The 25240-nt window shown below is 43.1% G+C and overlaps 1 protein-coding gene across 3 annotated transcripts in view; it reads left to right on the top strand.

The window, feature by feature from the left end:
• The first annotated feature begins 1048 nt into the window (after positions 1 to 1048).
• DAB2 (DAB adaptor protein 2) overlaps positions 1049 to 25240 on the top strand; it is a 42700-nt gene continuing 18508 nt past the window's right edge. For 2 of the 3 annotated variants that reach the window (XM_084628064.1, XM_084628063.1), the window contains exons 1-2: positions 1049 to 1232; positions 21722 to 21910. In XM_084628064.1, the coding sequence (XP_084484190.1) occupies positions 21817 to 21910 (94 nt within the window). In that variant the 5' untranslated portion in view covers positions 1049 to 1232; positions 21722 to 21816. The remainder of the gene's footprint in view (positions 1233 to 21721; positions 21911 to 25240) is intronic. The other variant, XM_084628065.1, reaches the window with a different exon arrangement.

Genomic DNA, 25240 nt, shown 5'->3' with positions numbered 1-25240 from the left:
CAATCCTGCAAACATTTATACAGACATGTGTAACAAGAATATTGTTATTTGTAGCAAGTAACTTTACACACATAAGTAGCATGCACTTCCTTAAGTGTCTGCAAGGCTGGGGTATAAAATGTTTTTTTCTCCCTTATGAGAGAATTTTCTGCTTCTGAAGTGAGGGACTGAGAATCAAGCATAGTCCAGGCACAGCTGTGTTAATGCACCTGTGTCATCACCAGATATCCAGCACCCTTGTTATTCCAGGCTTGGGCCTCTTCTCAGCAGTCTGGTGGTTTTGTATGCAGGGTTAGATGGAGACCATAAAATATACAGCACATGATATATTTAACCACATCCCTCCCCAAGTGTCCAGTGATGAAATAAAGGGCATTGCATGACTTTCGCATAAAACACACCTTTCCCCACTCCACATTTCCTAATATATATTGTAACTGGGTGGGGGGAAGGGAGAGATGACAGGATCCAATACTGGGGAACAAAAACAATATAAGTGCTTTGAGTAAAGATTGGTGTAAGCTGCCAAAGTCAGATCTGGATACAACCTGCCTACGACCCGAAGTTTGAAGATGCCTTGATCCAGGATTTTGGTTCAGCCAGTTATAAAGTAGTCAAATTCATATCTGCATCTGGGTATGGATTTTTAAACACCATCTCCACAAATAAATATAAACATATACACATTGAGACCAGGCTTTGGATCCCTCTACACAGAGGGAGTTTGGAGGTGCTTTCTAAAAATGCATTTCGGGTTTCTCTTTATGAATGATAATACCTGCAGAATTTGTGAGCTACAGACCTTCCACCCCTTACTTGTGAATTCCCTCTGAGCCTTAAAAACGCACACAACTAATTTAAAAACCTCCGAATTTCCTGCTGTGGGTTTAAATCAACCCCTTTAATGTCATTTTCTCCTCTCTGCTGTAGTACTCATTATTGCATAACAGCCTAACAGCCCTGGTTCCCTTCAGTTCTGGTTTGCAAAGGGTTAAGTTTGGAAGCACCGACACGTTGAGGGGGAGTAGCCAAGCCCAAGCAGCAAAATCATCACAGCACATTCCTGGGTAGTCCTCAGCTGCCAGCATCTGATTAAAACCATATCTCTGGCTGTGAGTGGCTAACTACACTAAAGGCTGGAATACAACTGAATATTTAACCGGGCCCACGGTGTCAGCTACTCTACCGGCTGTAGCCCGAGGAGTATGCACCGGATAGCACGGAGCTAGGCTGTAAGTAGCTCTTCAGGAGGGTGGTTCCTCCTACCTTTTTTGGGGGGGGGATCGATCGGGGGCTCCTTGTAAAGGTTCCTAGGGGCTCCAGGCCAGACTGCCCCTAGTACAGGGGTGGAGGGGGCGCTAAGAATCCGGTCTTAGGGCAGCAGCCCCCAGCCTGTTCCCGAGTGTGACATTGACTCGCTCGCTGGGGTTGCTGCCCGCTGCTTCTGAGCCGGACGCCGCAGGCTTGGCTAGAGCGAACCGCCCTCGGCGTGCCCGGGGCGCCTGCTGCCCGGGCTCTTACCGCCTGCCGGGGGACTCCGAGCCCAACCCGCAGCGTCGCTGGGGCGAGCCTGTAAAACGGGCTCCAGGCAGCCCAGAGAAGGCGACCCCTCGGAACGGGAGCCGACTAATCGCCTACCAGCTGGTCTTGGCTTCTCCCTCACGAAGTCTCTGATTTCTATCGCTAGGAAAAACTCTTCCTGGGGGCTGACTGATCGCGAACTTGGGCTTTATTGTGGCAACGCCCTTAGGTAAAGGCTCTGCCAAAGACCGAGACCCCACGGGGGCTACCTAACGCCTTTAAAGCGCTGAAACGTACAATAGTAACCGTGCTGGGGGAGGGGACGCGAGAGACTGGGTTAAATCTCTGGAGCCAGCTGTGACTGTGATGGCTTTCATGGCCTAGGACTAGTACGGTTTTTAAATCGATATGGGGGGATATTAATGCTAGGCAGTAGCATGGCCTTACTCCCAAAATAAGGCTCCAGCTAAAATTGGGTGGAAATGTCTGCATCCTGCTTTCAGGAGTCTAAAAGGGCCCATCTCCTAAAGAAGCCCAAGAACACCAAGCAAAATAAACAAGCACTTTCTGCAGCTAGGAGGGGATTAAGACAAGCTTTATTTTTATATATGTAGTAATATAGCTAGTAAAAACCTGCTGTTCTAGAAATAGTGTGGATGAAAGAATCCAGTCACTCAGTGCCAATGGGGGTGGGGGAGAGAAAAGGGTGAGAACATAACTAAGCATTTTGGCCTGAGCATCTTGTTTGTTTGGCTTTCTAATGTCTGCACTTGGGGCAAGTAGGTGACATCTCAGTAGTGATGGGTGAACTCTTACAGGCGAATGTGACAAATCTTGTAGCCAAAAAAAAGCCCCTGCCTAGTGAAAGGGAGCTCCTCTTAAGGATGAAATAAACAGAAATGGGTTACAGGACAAATGTATGCCCTCACTGCTCAGGATATCATGATGACACTCATTGGGGGGGCCTATCAGACTGTTCAAGGCAATGTCCTTGTTCTGAGCAGTAGTTGGTTGGTGTCCTAAATCTATTGTTTGCCTACAGTAGAATTTATTTAGCAGCTTGGTGTAACCATTCTCTCCACTGCTTTAAAAACAAAGAGCAGCACATTTAATTAGCTAAACAAGCTAGGAAATGATGATAAAGTCTCCTCCAATGAGACTGGATGACTGTATACCTGGGTGGCCTAGCAAGAGCAAATCCTCATCTAACAGCAGCATGTCCCTTGCAGAGACCGGCCTCATCCCCTTTAAAAAGCCACAAATATTTCCCCTTCAGTGTTGCTGTGGCTTCCACAGTTAACTAGGTAAGGAAAAGTGGTTTTAATACAGGATAAAATACCTGAAATTGGGACACTGTAGAAGCCTGAGTAACTAGACCGAGAAAATGGTACAAATACCAAAAGTCTAAGCTGAATCTAGCAAGGTATCTTCATCTCGTCAGCAGAGATATGCACGTGGCTGAAATCCCCCTTTGGGGAATGGGCAGGGACACCGTAGAAGGGAACATTTCCCTTCATTGGTTATGAAAACTCTTAGATTAGGCACTGGTGCCTTTAAATTAGCCTTCTGATGGCAAGTGGCACTTGTGCTTTTACTAACCCTAACAAATGCATGTTCTGAGATGTTCACCCCCCTTCAATACCTAACTCAAATGTAAGAATTAGTAATAGAAATTGGGATGGGGAAAATGGTTAATTCATTCACAGAAGCTAGAGATTTGATTCCAGACTCAGTTCTGGTGCAAATCCATAACCATCTGGAAAAGGAATATACTAGAAGATGCCTCAAAAATAGGCTTCAAAATAGGGTCCCTAGGGCAATAGAAGATCATTCTTCCCTATCCTTCCCATGTGCAAAATCCATTCCAAGAGTACTCTATTTTGGGAATCATGGTGTATATAGGCCCTTCCTGCTCTGCCAAACCAAAATGGATCTTGTCCTTTAGGAAAACTTCTGAAATTGCCAAATGTCTTGGGTTTGGGTTTAAAGCATGAATTCCATTCCTAACTTTGAAATGGAACCAACCTTTGCCGTAAACAGAGAACCCCCCAAAAGGTATAAAAGATGCAAATTAAGATAGGTGAGCCACAGGAATAAAGCATTAATTGGCAAAAGATGAGTAAGACTGAGGAAAAGATTAGTGTAAATAGGAGAGCATTCCCAAGTCACTGGGACCTTTACTCTAGGCCCCATTTACTCCTTGACCCTTACTCCTGAAGAATAGACCAAATTTAAGACTACTTGGCATTTAGATCCACTCAACTCCAACATTTCAGGTGACTCTTAATACCATCTTCACTCATCCTTTCTGGTAACTGGTATTCGACTTTGCTACAGCATGACTTACTATCAGTCTCCTCATTGTGTTTTGGTTTTTTTCCCAATGTCAATTGAAACAAACTAAGCACCAGTTGTCTGTTTGGCATGCTATGAACCGGAAGATGTGGTCCTAACCCCAGAGAACTTAATCAGTTGTGACTGCTATAAAATCCTCACTTTTACAGTGGTAATGTCTCCCTAACGCTTCATAGGAAGTTTCCTTGAGGGGGGGGGAAAGGCAGGTCCAATATCCATTGGATGGCCTGGAGACGCAGCAGGAACATGGCAAGTATTTCTTATCTATGTCCTTGCAGCTGTCTTCAGTGTTTAGAACTCTAAGGTCGGGGGAGGGAGGAGCCAGAGCTTTGTCAGTCAAGATCTGCTTCGAGGAGAGAGCTGTCCATATGCCTGTAGTTGATGGTTGCTGAGCACCATCTTATGAATGCTTTCCTCTGTGAAGGAAGAGTACTAATCCATTTTACAGATGGAAATATTCTGAATACAGGAATAAGACAACTGGATGTGGGACACATTAAATGAAGCAGGCAGAAAAGACATCTGTCTCTGGGCTCTGTGGGAACCTAAGTCAATAATACTTGGTTTCAAGGAGGGGGATTGTGGTCTCCCAGCTGGGCAGGCTGCTGAGAGATGGAATGAGAAGATGTGGATGTCCAGAGATGAAATGGGGTAGCCTGAAACCATGCTGTAATCTTCAAGTACTGTTGCCAGGCCCACAGGCTTCCTATCCTTTTTTGATGAGCTACGTGCTTCTATGACACTTGGGTGGTCTTTTGCGCTGACCCTGCACTTTGGGATGCATGTGGACTGCATTCAGCAGGGCCAGCAGTTTGGATGACATTACTGTCCTTTGAGAGCACTCAAAGCAACAGACTCACTTATTGGCCACCAGAATACTTTAGGGATCTGTTCTCAGTCAGTGGAAGTAAGCTCCCTCAGGCTAGGGGAGGGATAAGGGCAATATTTTGTCCTTACTAGTGCCTATCAGTAAGATTCAGATCTTCTGCCCAATTTAATTAACCACAGCCTTCAGTGCATAGTTAGATTAATGTCCTAAGTATCCTTCAGATAAGGGATCCTGAAAACTTCAATGGAAGAAACTGTGGCTTTCTAGTAAGAAGAATTTTAAGATCAGAGGTTGGACATTGTTTAGCTTACTCCCACTGGGAATAACACATGAACAGAGCTAGCAATCCTAGACTCTTTTTGGAACAGGTGTAATAGAAAGGAATCATGGCTAACTGACATACCAATCAACTTGACATCCTTGAACTAAAGTCTTTCAGGAGTGAATGCTGAGGCTAGCCAGGTTACTGCAGAAGCCATCTTGTCACACCTCTGCTTTTTGAGTACAAATGCTGATGTAAACCACTAAAATGCCCTTAGCGGACTTAGGGGGAGGAAGGTGCCTCTACAGAGAAGAGGGAACGCTAGCTGGAGGTGAAGTGGGAGGGTGGTGGCTAGGGAATGCCTGGTAATAAATGAGTTGACTGCCAGAACATCATGGTCTTGGGACTCAAAACAAACTGAATGCAGACATCTTGAAATGTAGATGTCTACTATTGCTAATACTGCTTGTGTATAGGCAAGGTCTATTATACTGCATCAGTGTAACTAAACTGGCTCTACTTTCTTGTGTAGGCAAGTCCTTAGCTTTGTTCAACACTTAACTTAGCCTCTTCCTTCCAATACTTAACTTTCTACACACTAATCCCACTGACCCAGGTTTGCCCCTGGGTGTAGAGAACCCCTCAGAATGACACATTGCTGACACGATGTGTGTGACTCAATATAAGTGAAGAACCACCAGCATCCCTGCACACTGCAAAATGCTCTTGGGTTAAAGACTTGATAAAAAGTCCCGACAGCAGGCCTTCACTCCCTCTAACTGTCTCCAAAGTAACAAACACTGATAATACACACCCTCTTAATCATAACACTTTCAGTTCAACGGGACCAGTTAAGGACAGCACATTAGCCTTGACTGAATTTCCTCCCTCTCTACTAGTTCCTATTAGATCCTTATAGGATCATCCAGTGATTCATAGGATGGGGATTCTCTTATTAAAATAACAAGGTTCAGTGACTGTACACAATTCAGGAGGCTTTAAAAAGACACTGACTGGACACTTGGTCCCTGTCCTGCAAGAGACCTGTACAAGATACTAGCTGGCAATTTTTACCTTGATACATGAAGACTAAAGTGCCATGTAACAGCAAACATTCTGCTTCATAGAATCCTAACATCTGAAATTACTGTGGAATTTTGTCACATATCAAGAATAAGACTTGTCTACCTATATAGGACAAGATAAATAAGAGCACTGAAGGGATTACAATATGAGACAAGTAATTCACTATAAATATCAGATCTGATAGTGCTGTAATCATTCCTTGTGATCAACCCTGACAACCCCAATAGAGAAAGGAGGGTCTTTAGCCTTTTGTACTATTCCTATCTTGAAAGGCAAAAACTGGAGGAGGCAGTCTTTGTTTTCAGCAGCAGAAGATAAGGGCATCTAACTGCAAACACTTGTTAGACAGAGGTTGACTTGCAAGATGGAGCTTCAAAGCAGGGTTCAAAGTTGGTGCCTAATCTCTTCCTCCCAGGTAGAAGGTGAGCCCCATCTCCAGGCACTTCTGAGCATTGTTCCCTCTAAGCTGTGCATGGGCACACAGATCCTAAACCCTGTGCACATGGTGAAACACTGCACGCACAACAATTTGCACACAAGAAATCTTTTGCGCACATGGGCCTGTCAAAAATTAGAGGGAACATTGCTTGTGAGGTAGCTAAAATTCTTTTTTTTTCAAAGGGTGATGTGGGACAAGATGGTCCTAGAGATGACTGACTTGCAAAAAGGTACAAAGGAAGCCTATGTCAGTCAGGATTAGAACTTGGAGTTCTTGACTGCTACACCCAGGCTTTGTCATACTGTAAGTCTTCCTTATCGTAATTTTCTAGAACATGAATTCCCTCTATCTTGCATCCAGGAAGATATTGCAGTCTGCCAGTAATGTCTAATGGGAGAATCCATATGCAGTTGTAAAATGTTGAATGACTACCTAGGGAAGCCCACTGAAAGAGACCTAAAAATGCTGAGGCAGAGAATAGTTCAGATGAGAACCTCCCCTGTAGATCTTTTAGGCAGAAATAAGACACTAGTCTTAACTCTAGTTACAGAGGGAGGTATAAGCAAATGGTTCCAGTTACTCAGCTTTGGCAATGGCAGCAGCGGCAGCACAAATTCCCACTCGGACTATCCGTGCTTTGCAACTCCCCAGGCCCCTAGAGACTCATCCTTGTATCTGACAGAGCATTTCATATTTTCAAACTGGCAGTTACCAAATCTCCCTCAGACACTAGTCTAGAGAGACTAGACTCTCCTACTGTGCTCACTGCTAATATCTGAGCATCTTCCAGTGGATTAACAAGCATGTGAGACACATGAAGCAGTGAGATGTTTGCTTCACTCTTGTACGTACTGGCCAAGGGTACGTGGCATGGTTGTGGCTGGCCTAGGTCAGCTGACTTGGACTCTGGAGCTGGAAGCAGGGGTGGGGAAATTGCTATGTAGACACTTGGGCAGCAGCCCAAGCTCTGGGACCCTGAAAGTGCGGAGGGTTCCAGAGCTTGGGCTGCAGCCTGAGCCTGAATGTACATGGCTTCTCCCCTTCCCTCCTCACCCCCATCCCAGAGTTGAAGCCTGAGTCAGTTGACCTGGGCCAGCTGAGGGTATTTTATTCCTGTGTAGACATACCCATAGTGGATAGTTAACATATCTGTATTGAAGTAGATTAGATTTTAAATTTGCTTTTCCAGATTGACCATTCTTAGCTTTCATGAAGTACTTTATTCCATCTCTACAGAAACACTTCTGTAGGATAATTCTAAGCACTTGCTGAATCATCCATTCCATACTCAGATCCTGAGCATAATGCAAATTCTCAATCAAATCCTAGCCCAATAGATCTTAACTATTAACTTGGATCACACTACTCTTAAACACCACAAGGGTGATGGAGTAAATCCTATTTTCTTCCAACTTTGTGGTAGATAGTTGGATCATCTGCATTGTATACCATGGCAGGCTGTGCAGAAGATAGGCAATAGTCCTACCTCTGGTCTAATGAAATAGTCACATGTTCAAACTGCAAAGAGGGATGTCCCAATAGTGGCAGATCTTACAACATGCAACTGAAATAACGCTAACTGCTTCAATGTAGGGGAAAAGTCCCAACTTTACCGGGAAAGTGGGAGATGGCAGAGTTCTTAAAGAGAACTTACTCCGAGTGGTGAGAAGATGTTTTAACTATAGAGTATGCCTCTTGAGCTACAATTCCAGGTGGAGATGAAATGGCACTGAGCTATTCCCTTGCTAAAATTCTTTGTTTACATGAGTTATAATGCACTTAGTCTGAGTCAAATCGACTTAATTAAGCAACACTAAAGTAGTGAGGATCCACAACAAATGGTGAAATAGAACTGGAAGAACTGAAAGTCAAGGCTTAAAGCAACAAATGTATCTCTACACTTCAGAAACTATAGTCTTATGAGACTTTTTAGGACCATTGAAGCTACATCTTAAAAGTTCCTTATAGGAGAGAAGAGATCCATACTGAGGAGAAACTCTAGCTTCCAACTTCTGGATCTTGACAAACTCTTGCCTTGCAGTGATCAACAAACTTGTCTAAAGCTTCTTAGTACAAACTGAAAATATCTACTTTTGTCACCTATATTTAAATGACCCAGAACGGCAATAGCCACAAGGCCATTTTGCCCTTTACCCAACTAGCTTCAGATGGGATAAGGGGTTGTGCAGATTGCAACCAATTCAAATATGAATAATGCATTGGTATAGACTCTTACAGTAAAATCCTGGGTGCTGCTAAGAACTAAGTAAACTGCCGATAAGCAGAATGATGTTCCAATTTATAGATGCTGTATTTCCTAGAGCTTGGTGACTAGCTCTGTTGGGAACTAGCCCAAAGATTTTGGTGTACTTATATTCATGGAGTTATAAACCAATATTGGAATCTGGCCAAAACCGTTCCCACAGAAAGCTGGCTATTGAATCTCTTCCAACCAGCTCTCCTAAAAATGTACAAATTCCTTAGAATGTCACAGGTTTGAGAACAGATTTGTAATATGTTAAAATCCTTTAAACTGCTGAATAGCCAGTTCATTTTGAGAACTGTTAGATGAGTAGGCAACAGATGCCTGGCTTTAGTTAAAAACAACCTAAATTATGTAAATGCTGACTAAGCCATGTTCTTGTACTTCCTGGATTCTTAAAAAAATCAAATGCTAAGTAAAGACCAAAAACTGGTGGGATGATATCATGAGAACAGACTGTCCTGATCAGTTGATGGAGCAACAGCTAGTAAACTAAGCTGATATGGGAAAGGCATTTGGATGGTGGATCACTGGAATGACTCCTTGTTGCCTGTACTAAGACCTTGGAGTACATGGAGCTGTCACAAAGCAATCCCTGTGGCCACCATGATTTAGTCACTGGCTTCACAATCCTTTTTTGAAGTTTAGCAGCCAAAAACTTCAGTAATATAAGACTTAAAGGCAGTAGCCAAGGAACAGGCTCCCCATCATTACCTTTCATAGCAATTAAACATTGCTTCAGGGGTTGGCAGTACTGGAGTCCAGTGCAGTGGCAGGGGAGGGGACTACCCAGTACCTTCTGAAACACATTAACTCATAAATAAACCATGGGAACTATTGCTGTTGACAAAGAGAATAGTCTACAGAAGCAGGCCTGTGACCCTTGTCATAAGGATACACCTTGGTGAAAGGCATAAACCCTGACCCCAACTGACTAAAGTAGCTCATTTAAATGACGGAGACAAAACTGTTTCTAGAAAGTCATTTGAGCCAATAGTACTTATCTTTAGTGTTGTGAACTTGACTCTTGTAAACTAGCTAAGCAATAGCTTTGACCAGCTGTGTTGTGATTGCTGCTTAGACCTCAAGGCAAAAGCTGATATTAGTGAAAGGTCACCAAATGTCTGATGGTAGCTAGACTAAAACTGATCGTAGCAATGCTGGGATGAGCTTGCCATCAACATTAACTTGGAGTATGGCTCCTTTTTAAAAAAAAAAAAAAAAACTTCCAGTCTCTTGGAAAGAGGAAGGACTCTTAGTGGCTGGTGGGGAGGGAAGCCAAGCATTTATACCTGGTATGGAAAGAATGACTGGTAATAAATTGCATACCAAAAATTATTCTAGTAAGTGATTTGACAGTTTGATAACTCCAGTGAACTGAATAAACTGTAGTATGTATCTTATGAGTTTTAAACAGACTTTGTATTTGTGGATGATCTAAACATTATACCCAGATGGAAAGACATTTTTCTCAACCTGTGTATTTAACTTAAACATTAGCTTTAATAAAAAAAATTTAATTTGCTTTAAAAGGCAAGGTGCCCACTGGCAGCCATCCAGACTCCATTTGCATCTGGATTTTGGTTGCTTGAGTCTTTATATATATCCCACTAGAATTGGATGTGAAAAACAGTTAACCAAATTACTCCTGCTCTTAAAACTCTGGGTCAGTCTCATGCAAACTGCCTCTTCATTCCTAGATGTAGGCAGCAAGAGACAAGGATATTGCTATAAATGCAGTGTGGTGTAAAGTATTCCCCTTAATAAAAGGGAAATGCTGCATAAGCAGGCTTCTTCTGAAGCCTGCGGTATTTGCACTCTGATACCCCCATGATGTCATTGGGAAACTAAATTCAGAAATGTGAGCCAAAAGGTAAATTGGTAATTCTCCCTCCTCCCCCAAACTTCACTTCAGGGAAATGAGAACTATGATCTGTAGTGAGGCCCATGAGGAGGCTAACCCCACTAGGGTCTCTGATTAGGCTCTACACCCATGTCTGTTGGACTGCTGGCTGGCTGACTATGGTACCACTTTCCAATCGCAAGTGGTAAGTTCAGTTCTTATTCAGCAGGTCATGGCCCAATCTAAGCTGTTGCACTACAGTAGGTTCATTCAATTTAAGTGTAAACTCCATGCCCTTGACCACTCAAAGCACACAGTGCTCTAGCATTTTGGGTGCTTTAATAATGAGGCAAAACATTTCCAGTCTAGCACTTCAACTTTCCAGATGTGCCCAAAAGACCCTGATCAAAAGGCAGATGTGTCTGAAATAGTGCATTCATTTTTCTAATTCACTAATACTTGCACAATGCCTTTCAAGGTTACTCAGTTCATTGCCAATGCAACAGTGTTTAAACAGTAAAATTTGCAACATTAGTATCCAGTCCAGAGATTTATGTGCATAATTGTCATTGTTGGTCAAGCCACACAGGGACATACATGAATGTGCTATTGTATAGTAGAAGCTGCCCCAAGTATTAATGTGTTAGTATCCTAGATTATTTCAGACTCTCTCATGAGAGCAGCATGTTTCTCTCTACCCTGTTTCAGCTTATTCCACTAATTTTTTTAGTAAATTAACCCACTTGTTAGAATGCTCAGGGGTGGTTTGTCTTCCTTTTTTTCTTAAAAAGAAGAGCTGCCAGGCTTCTCTTAAAAATAGATGGCATCACCTGTGCCACTGGAAACTGACAATATCCTCCAACAGCTGTGTAATAGACTAAAGATGTCCTTTTGGCAAATGGATTTAATGGTATCTTTATGCAGCTGCTGTTAATAGAGTTCCTGACTATTGGGTTGTCATGCCTGTCTTCTCCAGACTAATTTAGTAAGAGCTGAAGCAGAAGTACAAAATACAAGCTTTCTAAACTATTAGGAATTCAAATGACTGACTAGTTAGGAGAAAACATTGCCTTACAAAACTCTGTTCGTAGTACTTAAATTATTGCAGCAGTTCTGGCAACTTCCCTTATTCCCAACAGGATATGTTGGAGTCGGCAATAAAGCCTTGTTTTCCTGTCCTCTCTTGGCCTCCTGGGTTCTAATTCAAGGTTAATATTTACATGCAATAACTTTTGTCTATATCAAGCCCTTGCAGTACCAAGGGACAATGAAGAAGCACATGCTGCGAGGAGGACAAAGTACTAGGCAGTCTAGTAGAGATTTTTACTTTACTGTCAGTTTTTTCCCTCTGGCCTCTCCATATTCCCCCCTCCCCCCATTTTTTTCCTTTCTCCACACAATTTAACTCACGTGATCCTTGCTGCAGGGCCAGAAATACAATTATTTCAGTTTCTATAAATGGCAGGTGAGTTCTCTGCTTAACATGGTGGTCTTATTACCGCAGTTTCCAAATAGCAGCACAAGCTATCAGGAGGAATGCTGTTATGACCATAATTGAGGTCTTCAAAATCTCTCTAACTGCCAACTATTTCGGGGAGCAGGGGGAAGCCATCCTAGAGTAATAGCAGTACTGTAGCTTATTGGCAACAATCCTAAAATAAACTGTTAAAGCTGCTGTCCAAAGAGCCTAGAAACTTATGAGGAAACCCTTTTAAATGGTTCTTAACCATCTGTGTATTAATCAATTATTCTTGGAATATCTTAGCCTTTTGAGAAGTCAGCCTGCCTTGCTACAGGTCTGACTTCTATGAAGTGCATGGTAAAACTAATCGTAACTATCAGGTGGATGAGCTGCACTAAAATTCTTGAGTTAAGACAGCCTCCCATAGGCATATAAGACACATACTAGTTTGGGGGCAGGGTTGTATTTAAGTCTGAAATACCTAGACTTCCTGGAACCACTCTGAAATCTCAGCAGGATTTCCTGCCTTGAGGTAGATGGCTGCATGGGACACGTCTTACTATGAGGTTTCTTATCAACAAACATGCCTGCTATGTGAGGTGCTGTGCTGCATGCCCCCTGCCCCCCTCCACCAGTGCTATATGTGCATGCTGAATGCTCTCACTCTTTATGCATGGTCAAACACTAAATACATTTCACCCCACTGGATCCTGACAGAGTGCTAGGCAAGTTCTGAAATAGAATCAGTAGTGGTATTAACTGAGACTGATCTCAATATTCTACCAGAAGTAGAGGCATCAAGATGATAACCGCAAAGTATACACTTTAAGCTTTCTAGAGAATCCTAAACAGACTAATAGTGGGTGGTTTGGTTTTTAACACAATAGTCTGTCTTCTGTCGAGCATACCTTATGAGTCTGGATGTTCCACCTAGTGGAACAACTTCTGACCATAGCTGCTGAGGGCCAAACTCTACCCTCACTTACACTATAACTCAGGAGTGTGAAGGCCAAATTTTTCAAGTGTCTGAGGGCTAGTGTATTTGAACTTTTTCCTAAATCTCCAATAACTCAGCTGAATTACTTGCTTCCTCTTTCAATTAGTATTTTTATGCTTTTAATTGAAAAGCATGACAAACTGGCACAATGGCTAATACAAATACCCTTTCCCTGAAATAATCCTTCCTTAAATTCAAAAAGAAGAGTAAAATTAAAGGACTAGAAGTCACATTTTAAGGGCTTCAGATTCCAATAGCTAAAGGAATGGGGGCAGAAGAGGAAATGTGTATATACAATTTGTCCCTCTTTCCAGTGCTACTGTTGACCAGCTTCATAAAGTGCTGGCAATGAATATACAGTCAGTGCAATGTGTTCTGTATACATATGCTGAACGTGCAAATTTTGAGTTTCTTCCCAGATCCAATCATACTCCTGGATTAGATGGCATACACAATACAGTATGTGAAGTTGCCATGTCTGTGTGTGCCTGCCCTGTTTCATTTGAGTGGTGATCTGATCTTGGCTTTCAAAGTGTTAGCTGCTGTGTGGTGTAAGGCCAAAATACAGAGTGTGGCCTTGTTTCCACCACTATCAGTAAAAACTGTTTGCAGGTGTTCCACTTGCATTGTGGAAGACTCTAGCATCAACAGTAGAATGCACCTAACACTGAAAGCTGCACAAAAATCAGGTGGCTTTATAAGCAATAGGCCCAGAATGGCCACAAGGTGGTCGTGACAGACAGGTGATCAACCGCCAGTTAAATGGGATTAACTGTGCATCACTTCATCCCCTGAGTCTTAAGCACTTGCTTCTTCCAAAGCCTGGTTATCTTTATCTGAAAGCTTCAGACCCATCTGAAAAGTTATTTGCCCCTCATATAACTGAACTGCCAATTGGTTACAGCTCTCATGGGAATACTTTCTCCTTCTTGGCTTGAATGGCTTGCAGTGCCCTAGCTGCTGACTGATCCAGACCCATCACTAGTGGATGCCTTTACTTCATCATTGAACTAATGGAATCTCATCCATCCCACTGCAGAGGTTTTGGATAGTACTCACCTGTGAATACTGCTTTTGTGGTACTGCTTCTGATGCAGTGTAACAGTGCAGCAACCAAAGACTTACTCAGTTACATATAAAATAGCTGTTGCTATTTGATTTTTCTAACTTGGCAATATGTTGACTTGGCCTGTCTAGGTTCTCACTGGTCTGACCTGGCTTCAAACTGGAGTAGGACTTTCAAGAGAGAACTAGGTTGAGAGAACTAGTGTCCTGCACAACTGTAGTAAAACAGTGCAGCTCACCTGCTGATCTTAATGAACAACTTTGTTCTCCCTGGGCTAGAGAATACCTGGGAACACTAGAAGCACTCACTGGCCCAACTGATCACACCTGACTGAATTACCCAATAAGACCTCTGCTGCTGTTAAGAGTGCAGGGACTCGAACAGCAGACACTGCCGCCCTCTTCTTCTTCTCCCCCCACCCCCCAAGAGGAGTATGAAGGGCACAAAGCTGCAGATAGAGGAACTCCTTCCTATTTCTGGCTAAGTATGTATAGCTTCTGAACTAGCTGCTTGCCATTAAAATTAGGGTGACCACCTGTCACAAATTGTGCAGGAGAGTCCCAAAACGCAGAGTTAGAGTTCTGGGCTGAATAACTCAGGGCAGCATTTGTCCTGGATTCTCTACAGCCCTGCTTTGCACCTGTCTGAGGCTCAGGTGGGGCCAGCCTCTTCTGGGGGAGGGAAGGCCTGAGGTCAGCCTTAGCTACCTCCACCCACCTGGCCAGGCCAGAAGCCAGAGGTGGGCCATGGTAATTGCTGCTCAGGGAGCCCCAGACCCTCCACCTGCCCTGGGTGGTATGCCTTGAGGGAGGGGGTAATACATGGTGGGGCTGCTCTCTGGCACCCTGCCCTGGGCAGGTGGAGGGTCCAGGGCTCCCCACAGCAGCCTGGGCTCCCTGAGCAGCTCTGGCCTGGGCAAAGCCTTGGAGGAAGGGAATCCAGCATGTACCCCACTTCTGAAAAGGTTGTCACTCTACTTAAAATACCCCTTACTGCTGGAAGCATCCACTTGTCCATTGCATTATCTCTAAAGTGGTTAGGTGAAGTAATCTGGGAGTACTCATTCAGCACAAGTTCTTCTCAGACCATTAACTAGAATTGTTTAGTGAAATTCTTTAAACTAAATATGGTGCTCTTTTGAGCTAGTCTTGAGGCTCATCTAAAGAGTAAAGAAGCCCAACTCACTGAAACATTAACTTTACAATAGTATAACCTTCGCACATTCCTGAACATCTGGCTCAGCAGGAAAAATGACTGAGTCTCCTAGCTAGCTGAGTGAGAGCGCTTCCCATGGCATGGTAAAGGACTTCCAAACTGTGCATCAAATGTATTGCTTTTATTGTGCACGCGCGCACACACACACAAATGAAGGACCACATTCTGGAGTAAAATGCTGGCACACCATAGTTTTCAAACATCTGTTCCAGGACTGGGATAAAATAAGCCAACAGACTTAAACACATGGAGGGCTATTTCAAACCTGGCTCAAAGTGCAACCTGCAAACCTGGCTCATTCCCAGAGTCATAATATAGTCCTTCAGAGGAATCTTTGTTCAGTACACATTTCCTATTGGCTGTGGACAAACAGTCTGGTTAGAAACTGGACAATCCCTCTGCAGGAGAGAACACCTCAGACTTCCACAGTGAAAATGGGTCCAATCTTTTCCACCTAAACCTTTAGGAATACTTTAAAGAAACTCCTTGGAACCTAAACTGGTGCATAAGCTTCCAAAAGGGATGGGGAAATGCACACTTCTATCACTAGGGAGCACATACCTGCAAGGACAAGAAAAGCTCTGAGTGAGAAGGCAGCTTCAATCCTTGGGTAGAAACAGAGCTCCAGAAAGTAATCCCTTGCCTTTAGTGGACCACTCTGGCATATCTTGGCTTCCCAAGGAGTGCAGTTGTCTGTGCTCATCAAAACAGTACTTCATCCCCTTTGGTTTGTCTCCCTGACTCCAACCTAATTTATTTGAGAACAGTTGATATAAGCCCAATTTAAATTAACTGGTTAACTGACCTCTTGAAGCCATTGTCAGTAGGGAATCCTAATCAGATGGGTGTGTATCTAGTGGGCATCCACAGGGATCACTACTGGGCTTAATGATCAATCTTTAGATCTAGCAGTAAATATAAAAGTTGGAGAAAACAAAGGTGGTCACAATGCCCTGACATTCTGTTACCAGGTGATCTAGATGGGTACATGGCTTTACCATGCAAGCAATGCATTTAGTTGTATTAAAATGCAAAGTCCTACATCAAGGAATGGTCCCCATACCTACTGGACAGGGACTTTCATGATAAGAATGGGGAAGAGAGTAATAAAGGATTAGTAACTCATTGCTACGCTGGGAGCTCATGTTGAGGGGAAGGTACCAGGACCTTGAATGTATGAACAGGTGAGCCTTAACTAGGACTAGGGAGGTGATTCAGTACTGCAATACCTTATTTTTGTTTTTCCTAAGGACTAGAGGAAAAAAGGTATAAAAGAGTTCCAAATGACTGAGCCCTTGTTGGAGAGTCTGACATCAACTGTAGAGTTAAGGGGCTTATGCAGATGACCTAGTACAATGGGCATGCACACTTGAATTAATGATACTCCTTGCTAGTTTAGGAAAAATCAGTGCAGTCAAACTGGAACTTGTAACCACTTTGTCATCTTGGCATTTATCTTGAGGAAAGGGACAACAGTGTTCAAATGCAGCAGTGAAGTACTAGAACAAGTAGAATTTTGTTTCTAGACAGCTTCATCTGTGCTGATGGCTCCAGGAATGAGGTTAAAGGGAGATATCCATTTGACAAAATAATGGACTGATAAAGATGTTTACAAAACTTATCAACCCAATATACCAACAGTATTATACAGAGGTCTGGAAGTAGTCTCAGTAAATGAGAAACATTAGAAGGCTGAATGAAATAAAGTGGAGTTCTTTGAAAGATGGCAGGTATAAAATAGAATTAAAGACCAATGAATTTAGAGTAAGGAGTGAAATCAGGGTATAGGATTGTATTTTTTCCAGTTGTAGCCAATGGTGGGACTTCATAGAAAACAAATGGATAAGATGCCAAAGAAAATAATGCAAGCACAACCAACATCAGGTTGACCTAGAGGCAGACCTGTAACTAAATGGTGGGACACCATAGACAAGAAAATTATCATGCTGTGCTAATGGAGGAATGGTGATATTGTACTTCTCCCTGGGCCTGCAAAGATGCTCTGGGCTGAAAGACCATTTAAACTCCACTGCTTGTAATGGTGACACCAGTAGTCCTAAAGAATTCACTTTAAGGAATCTACAAAGAGCTGAAACATTAACATTAAAAAAGAAATTAAACTTGAAGTTTCACGTACCTGTACATCTGAATCAAGACTTTCAGAAATCTTTCTGATGGACAAGTACTTTATCATAAGCCTAGTTGATCTACTAACTAGGACTAAGATACAGCTACTAGTGCTCAAAGTTAGGGAGGTTATAATCCAGCTTTTTGGTCTAGTCTGTAAACTATAGGATCAATTTGATGCAACTGGTGAATCTGGGTTAGTCAAAATTAGTGATGGAAGAGATTGTGTAGCTAAAACTAGAATACTTATACATAGGTTTCTCCGAGCATAATATGCTTATTACATATGCATACAAAATTACTCTTCCTTTTGATTTAAAGCAGATGCCTCTAGTGTAAATCTCTAAGTGGAATGAGATTAATACATATTGGTCACCAAGATTTAAGTGTTGTAATTGACCCTAGACTTCATCTTCAGTCAACTTCTTGGTATAGACTCTACTTGGGGTTCCCCCTGGATCAGACTGGCAAAGACCTTCAGTTTTTCACTTCCCTCTGCAGCATGGGGCACAGTTGACTTGTGGGTTTAAACTAGTGAATGATTTTTTTTTCTATAACTTGAAATCTTTAAATCCTATTTGAGGACTTCAGTAACACAACTAGAGGTGGTCTATTATAGGAGTGGGTGGGTGAGGTTCTGTGGCCTGTGATGTGGAGGAGATCAGGCTAGATGATCATGATGGGTCCCTTTTGGCCTTAGTCATAGTCTCTGTTGCAATGATCTCATTTATATGGCAACAAGTATCAAGTTTTTATATAGTGGTGGGAAACTAAACTGAAAAGGCAACAGGACCATCCAATTAATATTCTAGCTAAGGAAAATCTCTTGCAAACCAGCAGTGTTGGTTCCAAGATATTCTCTCCTCTCTCCCCCGCCCGTGGTTTCCCCCCCACCCCCCCAGGGTAACATCCAGCATAAATGCTCAAAACTCCTGAGCAGTCCAAAATCATGACTAAACACATGGGTATTAATACTAGATTTAGGACTCCTGGTCTTTTCTATGGCTTGATCACTTTGGAACATGTTCACTTGGCTTCCAATAAGCAGCCAGGAACAACATTCTGGGTCCTCCCTTAATTGCAGTTGAACTTTTCTACACAAATTTGTGTAGAAACTTCAACAGCTGATGACTCTAAGTGCAAGACTAATAAGCAGCAGAACTTCATGTTGCTTTTGGGGGTGTCAAAGCTCTGAACCAGTATTTCTTTTTGTACTGTAACAAACTAAATTTTTCTAGACTCAAAACTGGATACTTCTGGAATTTTTTGCCGACAGCTGCCATTTTCCCACAAGAAGTCATCTCAGAAGCAGGGGGAGCAGACTACATAAGACTTCTGCCTTGGTCAGCTTTCTGAGAGTGCAGAGTCAGACACCATTAGCAGCTATCACTGACTCTGCCTCTCTTCAGTGAAGGCAGATGAGATTTTTAGTTTCCAGCCTCACTTCCTGGTCTCCAGTAACTGGTTTGAGTGCTCCTATGCAAGAGATGCTTTATTGGCTGCCCCTGTCAGGGACTGACTAATCAGGTGGAGGAGGATGGCCCAAACACTGACTAGCCTTTTGACTAGAGCAAGGAAGGCAACAGCTGCTTTTCATGGAAATTCTCTTCCAATCTGGTCTATGGATAATCTTGCTCCAGGCTTTCAATAGCCTTGGTTTTAGTGCAATACTATGACCAACATTGCAGCTTCCACTTCTCTAGAGGAGAAAATACTTTCCTAGAAGATGTTGCAATATTACCCAGCAGAACAGCTGTATCTGAGGGCAGTAATAGGAAATCCTGAACACGTATATTTCCCAAGACTGCCAGTATGTAGAGGAGAGACCCTTATTGGCTACAGGCAACCTACACCAAAGAGCCACTTGAATGACTTCCCTTTAGGAATTTCACAATTAAGACTGAATTTTCTGCCATTTGACATTCAAGAAATAGAAACCAAAGAGCTACATATTCATCCCACCCCATCTGCACTGAAAGTCCAATGTCAACAGCTATCAGTTTACTCATAGGACTTTAATTTTTATTAAGCTAGTCTTGATTTGCCTTCTGTGATAGAAGGCATTGGTGTTGGTGTAGCTCCTCTTCAGTGCTATAGGGAAAACCAAACTAAAACTTAATGACTCACACAGAACCTCTTAAACTTTTCATAAGGATGCTAAGGCATATTGGCTTGTAATTGTAACATTTGTCATCTAATGTAATCAGTGTGACAATGTAGCTGTCTAGATTAGCTCTAGACACTTACTTTTAAGTCTCTGCTTTATTTTTCCCCTGGAAGCCAATTTCTATTTCCTGACTGCTTCAGCTTCCTTCAGATGGCTGACTTCTTTTTCTTTAATAAATTCTTTAAATACTGTCTCATTGTGGATGTCTTGCATATTTTGAAATCCAGTTTTGCCAGTTAAAGTACTAGTTGCGTTTATCTGATGCTTTACCCTGATCTAGTATTTCCAGATCTAGCACAGGCAGTCAAATTTTTTTTGTCAAGGTCCAAATTTCTTGGGCAAGGTATAGTCAAGGTCCAGACTCCAGAGGAAACTTAAGATTATTTTTTGGGGGGGTCTGTTCAAAAACCTCTGGTGGTCCAGATTTGGCCTGCAGGACACCTATTGACTACCCCTGAACTTAGATGCTAAAATACATTGTTACTAAACAGTTACTTTCTATGTCTTTTCAAACTATATTAGGAAAACATTTAGAGCCTGATCAGGACTGCAGAGTTTGAAGATCCTCTGTAATTACTTCATGGCTTCTTAATCAAATGAGACAGGTAGAACTAGGGGTGCTGCCTCATCCCCTGGCTTGAAGTGATTTCCATCATATACAGGGTTTACAGTTTGGTTCAATGACTCTCTCAGCACCCCCACTATTCAAATTGTTCCAACACCCTTGGAGACTGTCTGACAGGGATGCTACTGTAAAACATCCTGGCTTTACCTGGATTGAGTTTTGAGAACCAGGGATCTTTAGGCTGTAAGACAACTAGATGTAGGGAACATAATAATTTCTGAATAATCACCTTCTAATGGTGCACAAATGATTGCCTAGGTAACTTTGATTACTTTGTCTGTAAACACATGGGGTTTAGTAGGAAACACTACAATAGTCTTTCAGCTTGCTCATATCTGTGAAGCAGAACAACCCTTGAGAATAATTAAACTAAGCAAAATGAAACTTGTAGAATTGCCTGCTGCACAGGACTCCCCTACTGAACTTTTGCTGGGTAGGTGGGTGGGCAAGCAAAAAGCCATTCCAGGACCAGGAATACTCTGAGGTGATCTACAGGAAGGGCACATACCCTTTACACTCTGGCCAAATGATGCCTCTGCCCACTACATCACATTCTTGTTGGCCCAACTAGCACAGGACCACAAATTATGGGCCTGCTTGTATAATCCCCTTGAGAAAACAATACTTATCTGGCATTTCTGCATTAGTGAACAGGCATCAGATGGCATGAGCGGCTCTGAAATGGAGAGAATATGGAGCATTTCTGCACTGAATATCAGTCCCTACATGTCATACCTAAAGTCTTGACAGATCTCTAGCTAGTCTATTGCATTATTGGTTGTCCAGATAAGAGTTCGAATCCTCCAGAAGGACACATCCATGCAGAAAAACAGGTATTTAGAGCATTAATCTTGAGGAGGAGGAGAGAAAGTGGGTAAGCTTAAATCTCAGCAAGGAGAGAATACCATCAACTTCAGGCCACAAATAACTTGTTCCCAAAACTGCAAGTGCTGCACTTTTCACCTGTGAGGAATCTGAAGCACTTACCAGTAGCTTTCCTCTTCCCCTCACTATTGTGCAATTGCAAAATGCTCACTTATTTAGCAATAGTTAAGTCCAAGTGAAATTAATCAAAATGGCAGTCTAGCCAGACTAGAAACCAACATCTGTATAGCAGATAAAGCAAAAACAGCTCAGGAAGGCAATTGTATGAAATTGACCTCTTGACCTCCTTGGCACACCAAGCAAATAGTGGCTAGATCTTGATCCATGTCCTGTAACTAAGCACTTAGGCTACTAACCTATAATGTGACTATCTGTGACCCTTAATGGGATACATTAAAATGCCTTTCCTGGAAGGTCTGTAGCTAGAACAACTCCTCATGTGAAATCTAACTTCTTTACTGGCTTCTCTATAGTGGGGCTATGGCATGTACACTTTTAATAGTCTTAATATGGTGACATTTTAAATAACTGAATGGAATATTGGCAGTTTAACTAAAGTGGTTCATCTCCTTCCTCAAGGCGAAGTATTATGCCGACCTGTTGATCACTGTTTGGACATCCAGCAACACAGCAAGTATCCCCCTTCTGGAGTTGAGGCTGGCCTCCATCTCACCATGTCTAACGAAGTAGAAACCACTAATATCAACAACCAGCCTGAGCAGCAGGCAGCACCAAAAGCTCCTGCATCAAAGAAGGAAAAAAAGAAGGGTAAGCAATTCATCTCTCCAGTACTAAATTACCTCATATGCCGCCTGTGACTTTCCTATTGTTCCTCTAATAACTCTTCAAAATATCACTTGAGGGCACGCTTTCAAATAGCAACTGCTCTGAATGCATGTCCAGAACTTTAGCATAACCCCTCAAGGGACTGGCTGGTCTGTTTTTGTGTATTTGGTTTTTTTCCTGGGGGGGGGGGGGGAGGAGTAGGTAATAAATACTAGCCAAGATGTCTGAATCCTTAATGCTGTTAAGTGGTGCACTTCCATAGTGCTGAGCATCTAACCATTGCCACTGATGGCTTAATCTCCCAGAAGCTATTGGCACTTGCCCATAACCCTTTCCTTCTGAAAAGGCTGCTGCATTTAATACCAGACTTAAACCCCATTGCCTACAAAACTTCTACCAAATCCCAAAAGCTTAAGTCATGATCAGCTAGATAGCCTCAGTTCTAGGAAACTGACTCAGCAACAGATTTAAATCCTCTGCACTTTCACCTGTAAGGGTTTTTAAATAGTGTGCTCCCAACTACAGAACACTCTGAATGACCAAAGTGGTGTGTGGGGGTTTTTTATAGGAGTTGAGACCAACATATATTGAAAACTGATCCCTAGAATTGACTGGCTCAGAAGCTTATTGCTAACTCTTGCTAGTTCGGAATAGAATCTCTGTTCACATGCACCACCGCCTCTGGGTAACAGAGAGCATCTGTGTTATGGGGGCAAGGAAAGGTCTTGCATTAAGCAAGCATACACCCAAGCCACAGCACCAATTTTGCCTTACTTAACTCCACTGGCAGTTCCTTTAGAGGTCTGTGAGTAATTTGGTCTACAGCACTGACTCAACCTGCTACAACAGTCGATGGTCTGGCACCGTGTAGATGCAAGTTTACACTTCCTCAGATTATAACATGGTTAGAGTTTTGGCTTATTGCCACTCCCTTACATCAGCCTAGCATAGATCTAAGGTCCTCCTTCACTATTCTGTGTCATCCAGGTGCCAGTGAACCCCTTGACTGCTTGTACCACTTTTAATTACACCCTTTTAATGTTCCTCCAAAATATTGGTTTAAACAGCTTCCACTTTCTCATGGATAACTATCTTAATCAGGTAAATATGAAAGTGGAAAAGCTGTTTGATCTTGTCCCTTATGCAAAGAGTTGGTTAGAGGATGAGTCATGTGACCTTCCTCTAGGTGAAGGAGCCAACACAAAGTAGTACAATAGAATAAAACTGCATTCCTGGAGATGGCTGACTTGCAGAAATAACAAGTCCAGAACATAGCTGAAGATATGACTCGAACATCAAATGCTGCTGATGGAGCAGTATAGTTTCATTATGCTTGACAAATGCCCAATCTATATTCCAGCATGCATGGGTAGGGTAGACTAGGAGATTGGGTTATATACACGCAATAGCTTGACCAAATGATTACTACTGGATCCTATAAAAGGACCTGTCAGAGTTGAACTTGTTCACACTCTACTCAACTTTCATGGCAGTGCAAGAGATTCTAGCAAACCTTAAATACTGCAGTGATACTCTCTCTAACTTTTTAGAGTCCCTAAAACCTAAAATAATTCTAAGGTGGCAGAGAGGAAGCAACTTGAGTAACTGCAAGATCTTAAATGAATATAGGTTATTCCTAAACCTGCAGCTGTCTTCAAAGGAATAGCTCACTGTTCCAGAACAGTGCTTAAAAATCAAACTCTTAATTTAGAACTAGAAACCTTCTCCAGTTCAGATTCTGGTAATCTGGATGGTGGAGTCAAATTCATGTCTGCACATCATTCTACACACACCATTCCACATACAGGTTTGGCCACTCTGTTTTGGTGTGGTGTTTGCATTTTGGTTTTTCTTGGTGCCTAACACTTACCTCCTGAAATTCAGAGGTGTTAATACCTGCTGGTAGATTACCTTTAAGCAGCCAGAATCAAACATTAGCCTTTGTTTATAGTAGTGTCCAAATACTTGATTTTCATAGTCTGAAGCACAACAAAGTTGTGCTGTCTATGAACTCTAGCAGGACTGAAGCCTGTTTCTGTCTACCTTTATTAATCACTTGAAATATGATCCATCAATCTTGTACACAACACTTCTGGTCACTAAAAGTTAACGTATGAACATTCTCACTGTAGAATGGAAGAGTAATCTAATTGATTATAGACCAAGAGATTTTTCTGCAGTGTCAGTGCTTGGTATCAAACAGGATTTCTGCTCCAGAACCAGAGATACTCTACCTGTTTAGTAGAGGGAGCGGGGGGAACATTTGCCTTGTCACTTTGTGACTTAATAGATGCCAAGACCTAAGGCAGGGGTGAAAGTAACAAGAAATCCTTCCAGAGCTGGCCCCTGTACTGGTAAGAGGCAGGGCTGGATGTCAGCCTCCCCCAGCCAGCCCATCTGCACTGCCTGGCCCCCACCATCCAGGGCTCCAGCAGCAGTTTAAAAGGGCCTGGGGCTCCAGCCACTGTTGCAATAGCAGGAGCCCCAGGCCCTCTTAAATTGCCAGCCCCAGGGCAGCTGCCCTTTGGCCCCTCTCATTGGCAGCCTGGGGAGGCAATAACATTAATGTGCTGCCTCAGTGCCCCTTTTGCCTCCCCCATGGGCAGCCCCGCCAGTAGGAGCCATTCCAGCAGGGCCACCAAGGCATGGAAGTGCTGCCACAGCAGCACTTACAGAGGGTCCTTTGCCACAGCAGCACTTTAACTTTGCCTGCCCCACACCTCCCCATCAGCAGCCCTGCCAGTACAGACCCTACTAGCAGGGCTGTCACCAAGGGAGGCAAAAGGGGCAGGGATGTTAAAGCATGGGCTGCATGCAGGCCCATACCCACCTGTACCAGGTCACTTTCACCCCTGACCTAAGGTAATATGTCCATTTCAAGATCTAGAACAGGGGTAGGCAACCTATGGCATGCATGCAAAAGGCAGCACACAAGCTCTTCCAGTGGCACTCACTGCCTGGGTCCTGGCCACCAGTCCCAGGGGCTCTGCTTCTGGCCTGGGATTCCATCCACCAGCCCTCTGCCAGCCAGGGTTCTGTCTGCCGGCTCCACTGCTGGCCTGGGGTACCAGCTGCCAGCCCCCTCAACCTGCTGCCAGGCCCAGGTCCTGGCCACCAGTCTGGGGGCCTCTACTGTGGCCTGGGCAGTGAGGGTTGCAGACAGGGCCAAGAGGGGGCGCAGCTCAGCATGGATCATATGGATTCTTATTACTGGCACACGAAACCTTAAATTCGAGTGAATAAACTAAGACTCTGCATACCACTTCTGAAAGGTTGTCAACCCTGATTTTAGAAAGTCTGTAGTATAACCTT

This window comes from Lepidochelys olivacea (assembly GCF_965140295.1).
Source record: "Lepidochelys olivacea isolate rLepOli2 genome assembly, chromosome: 5".
In the NCBI taxonomy this organism is placed as follows: Eukaryota; Metazoa; Chordata; order Testudines; family Cheloniidae; genus Lepidochelys; species Lepidochelys olivacea.
Note: the sequence above shows the minus strand (reverse complement) of the source record. Positions and strands in the feature narration are given on the sequence as shown.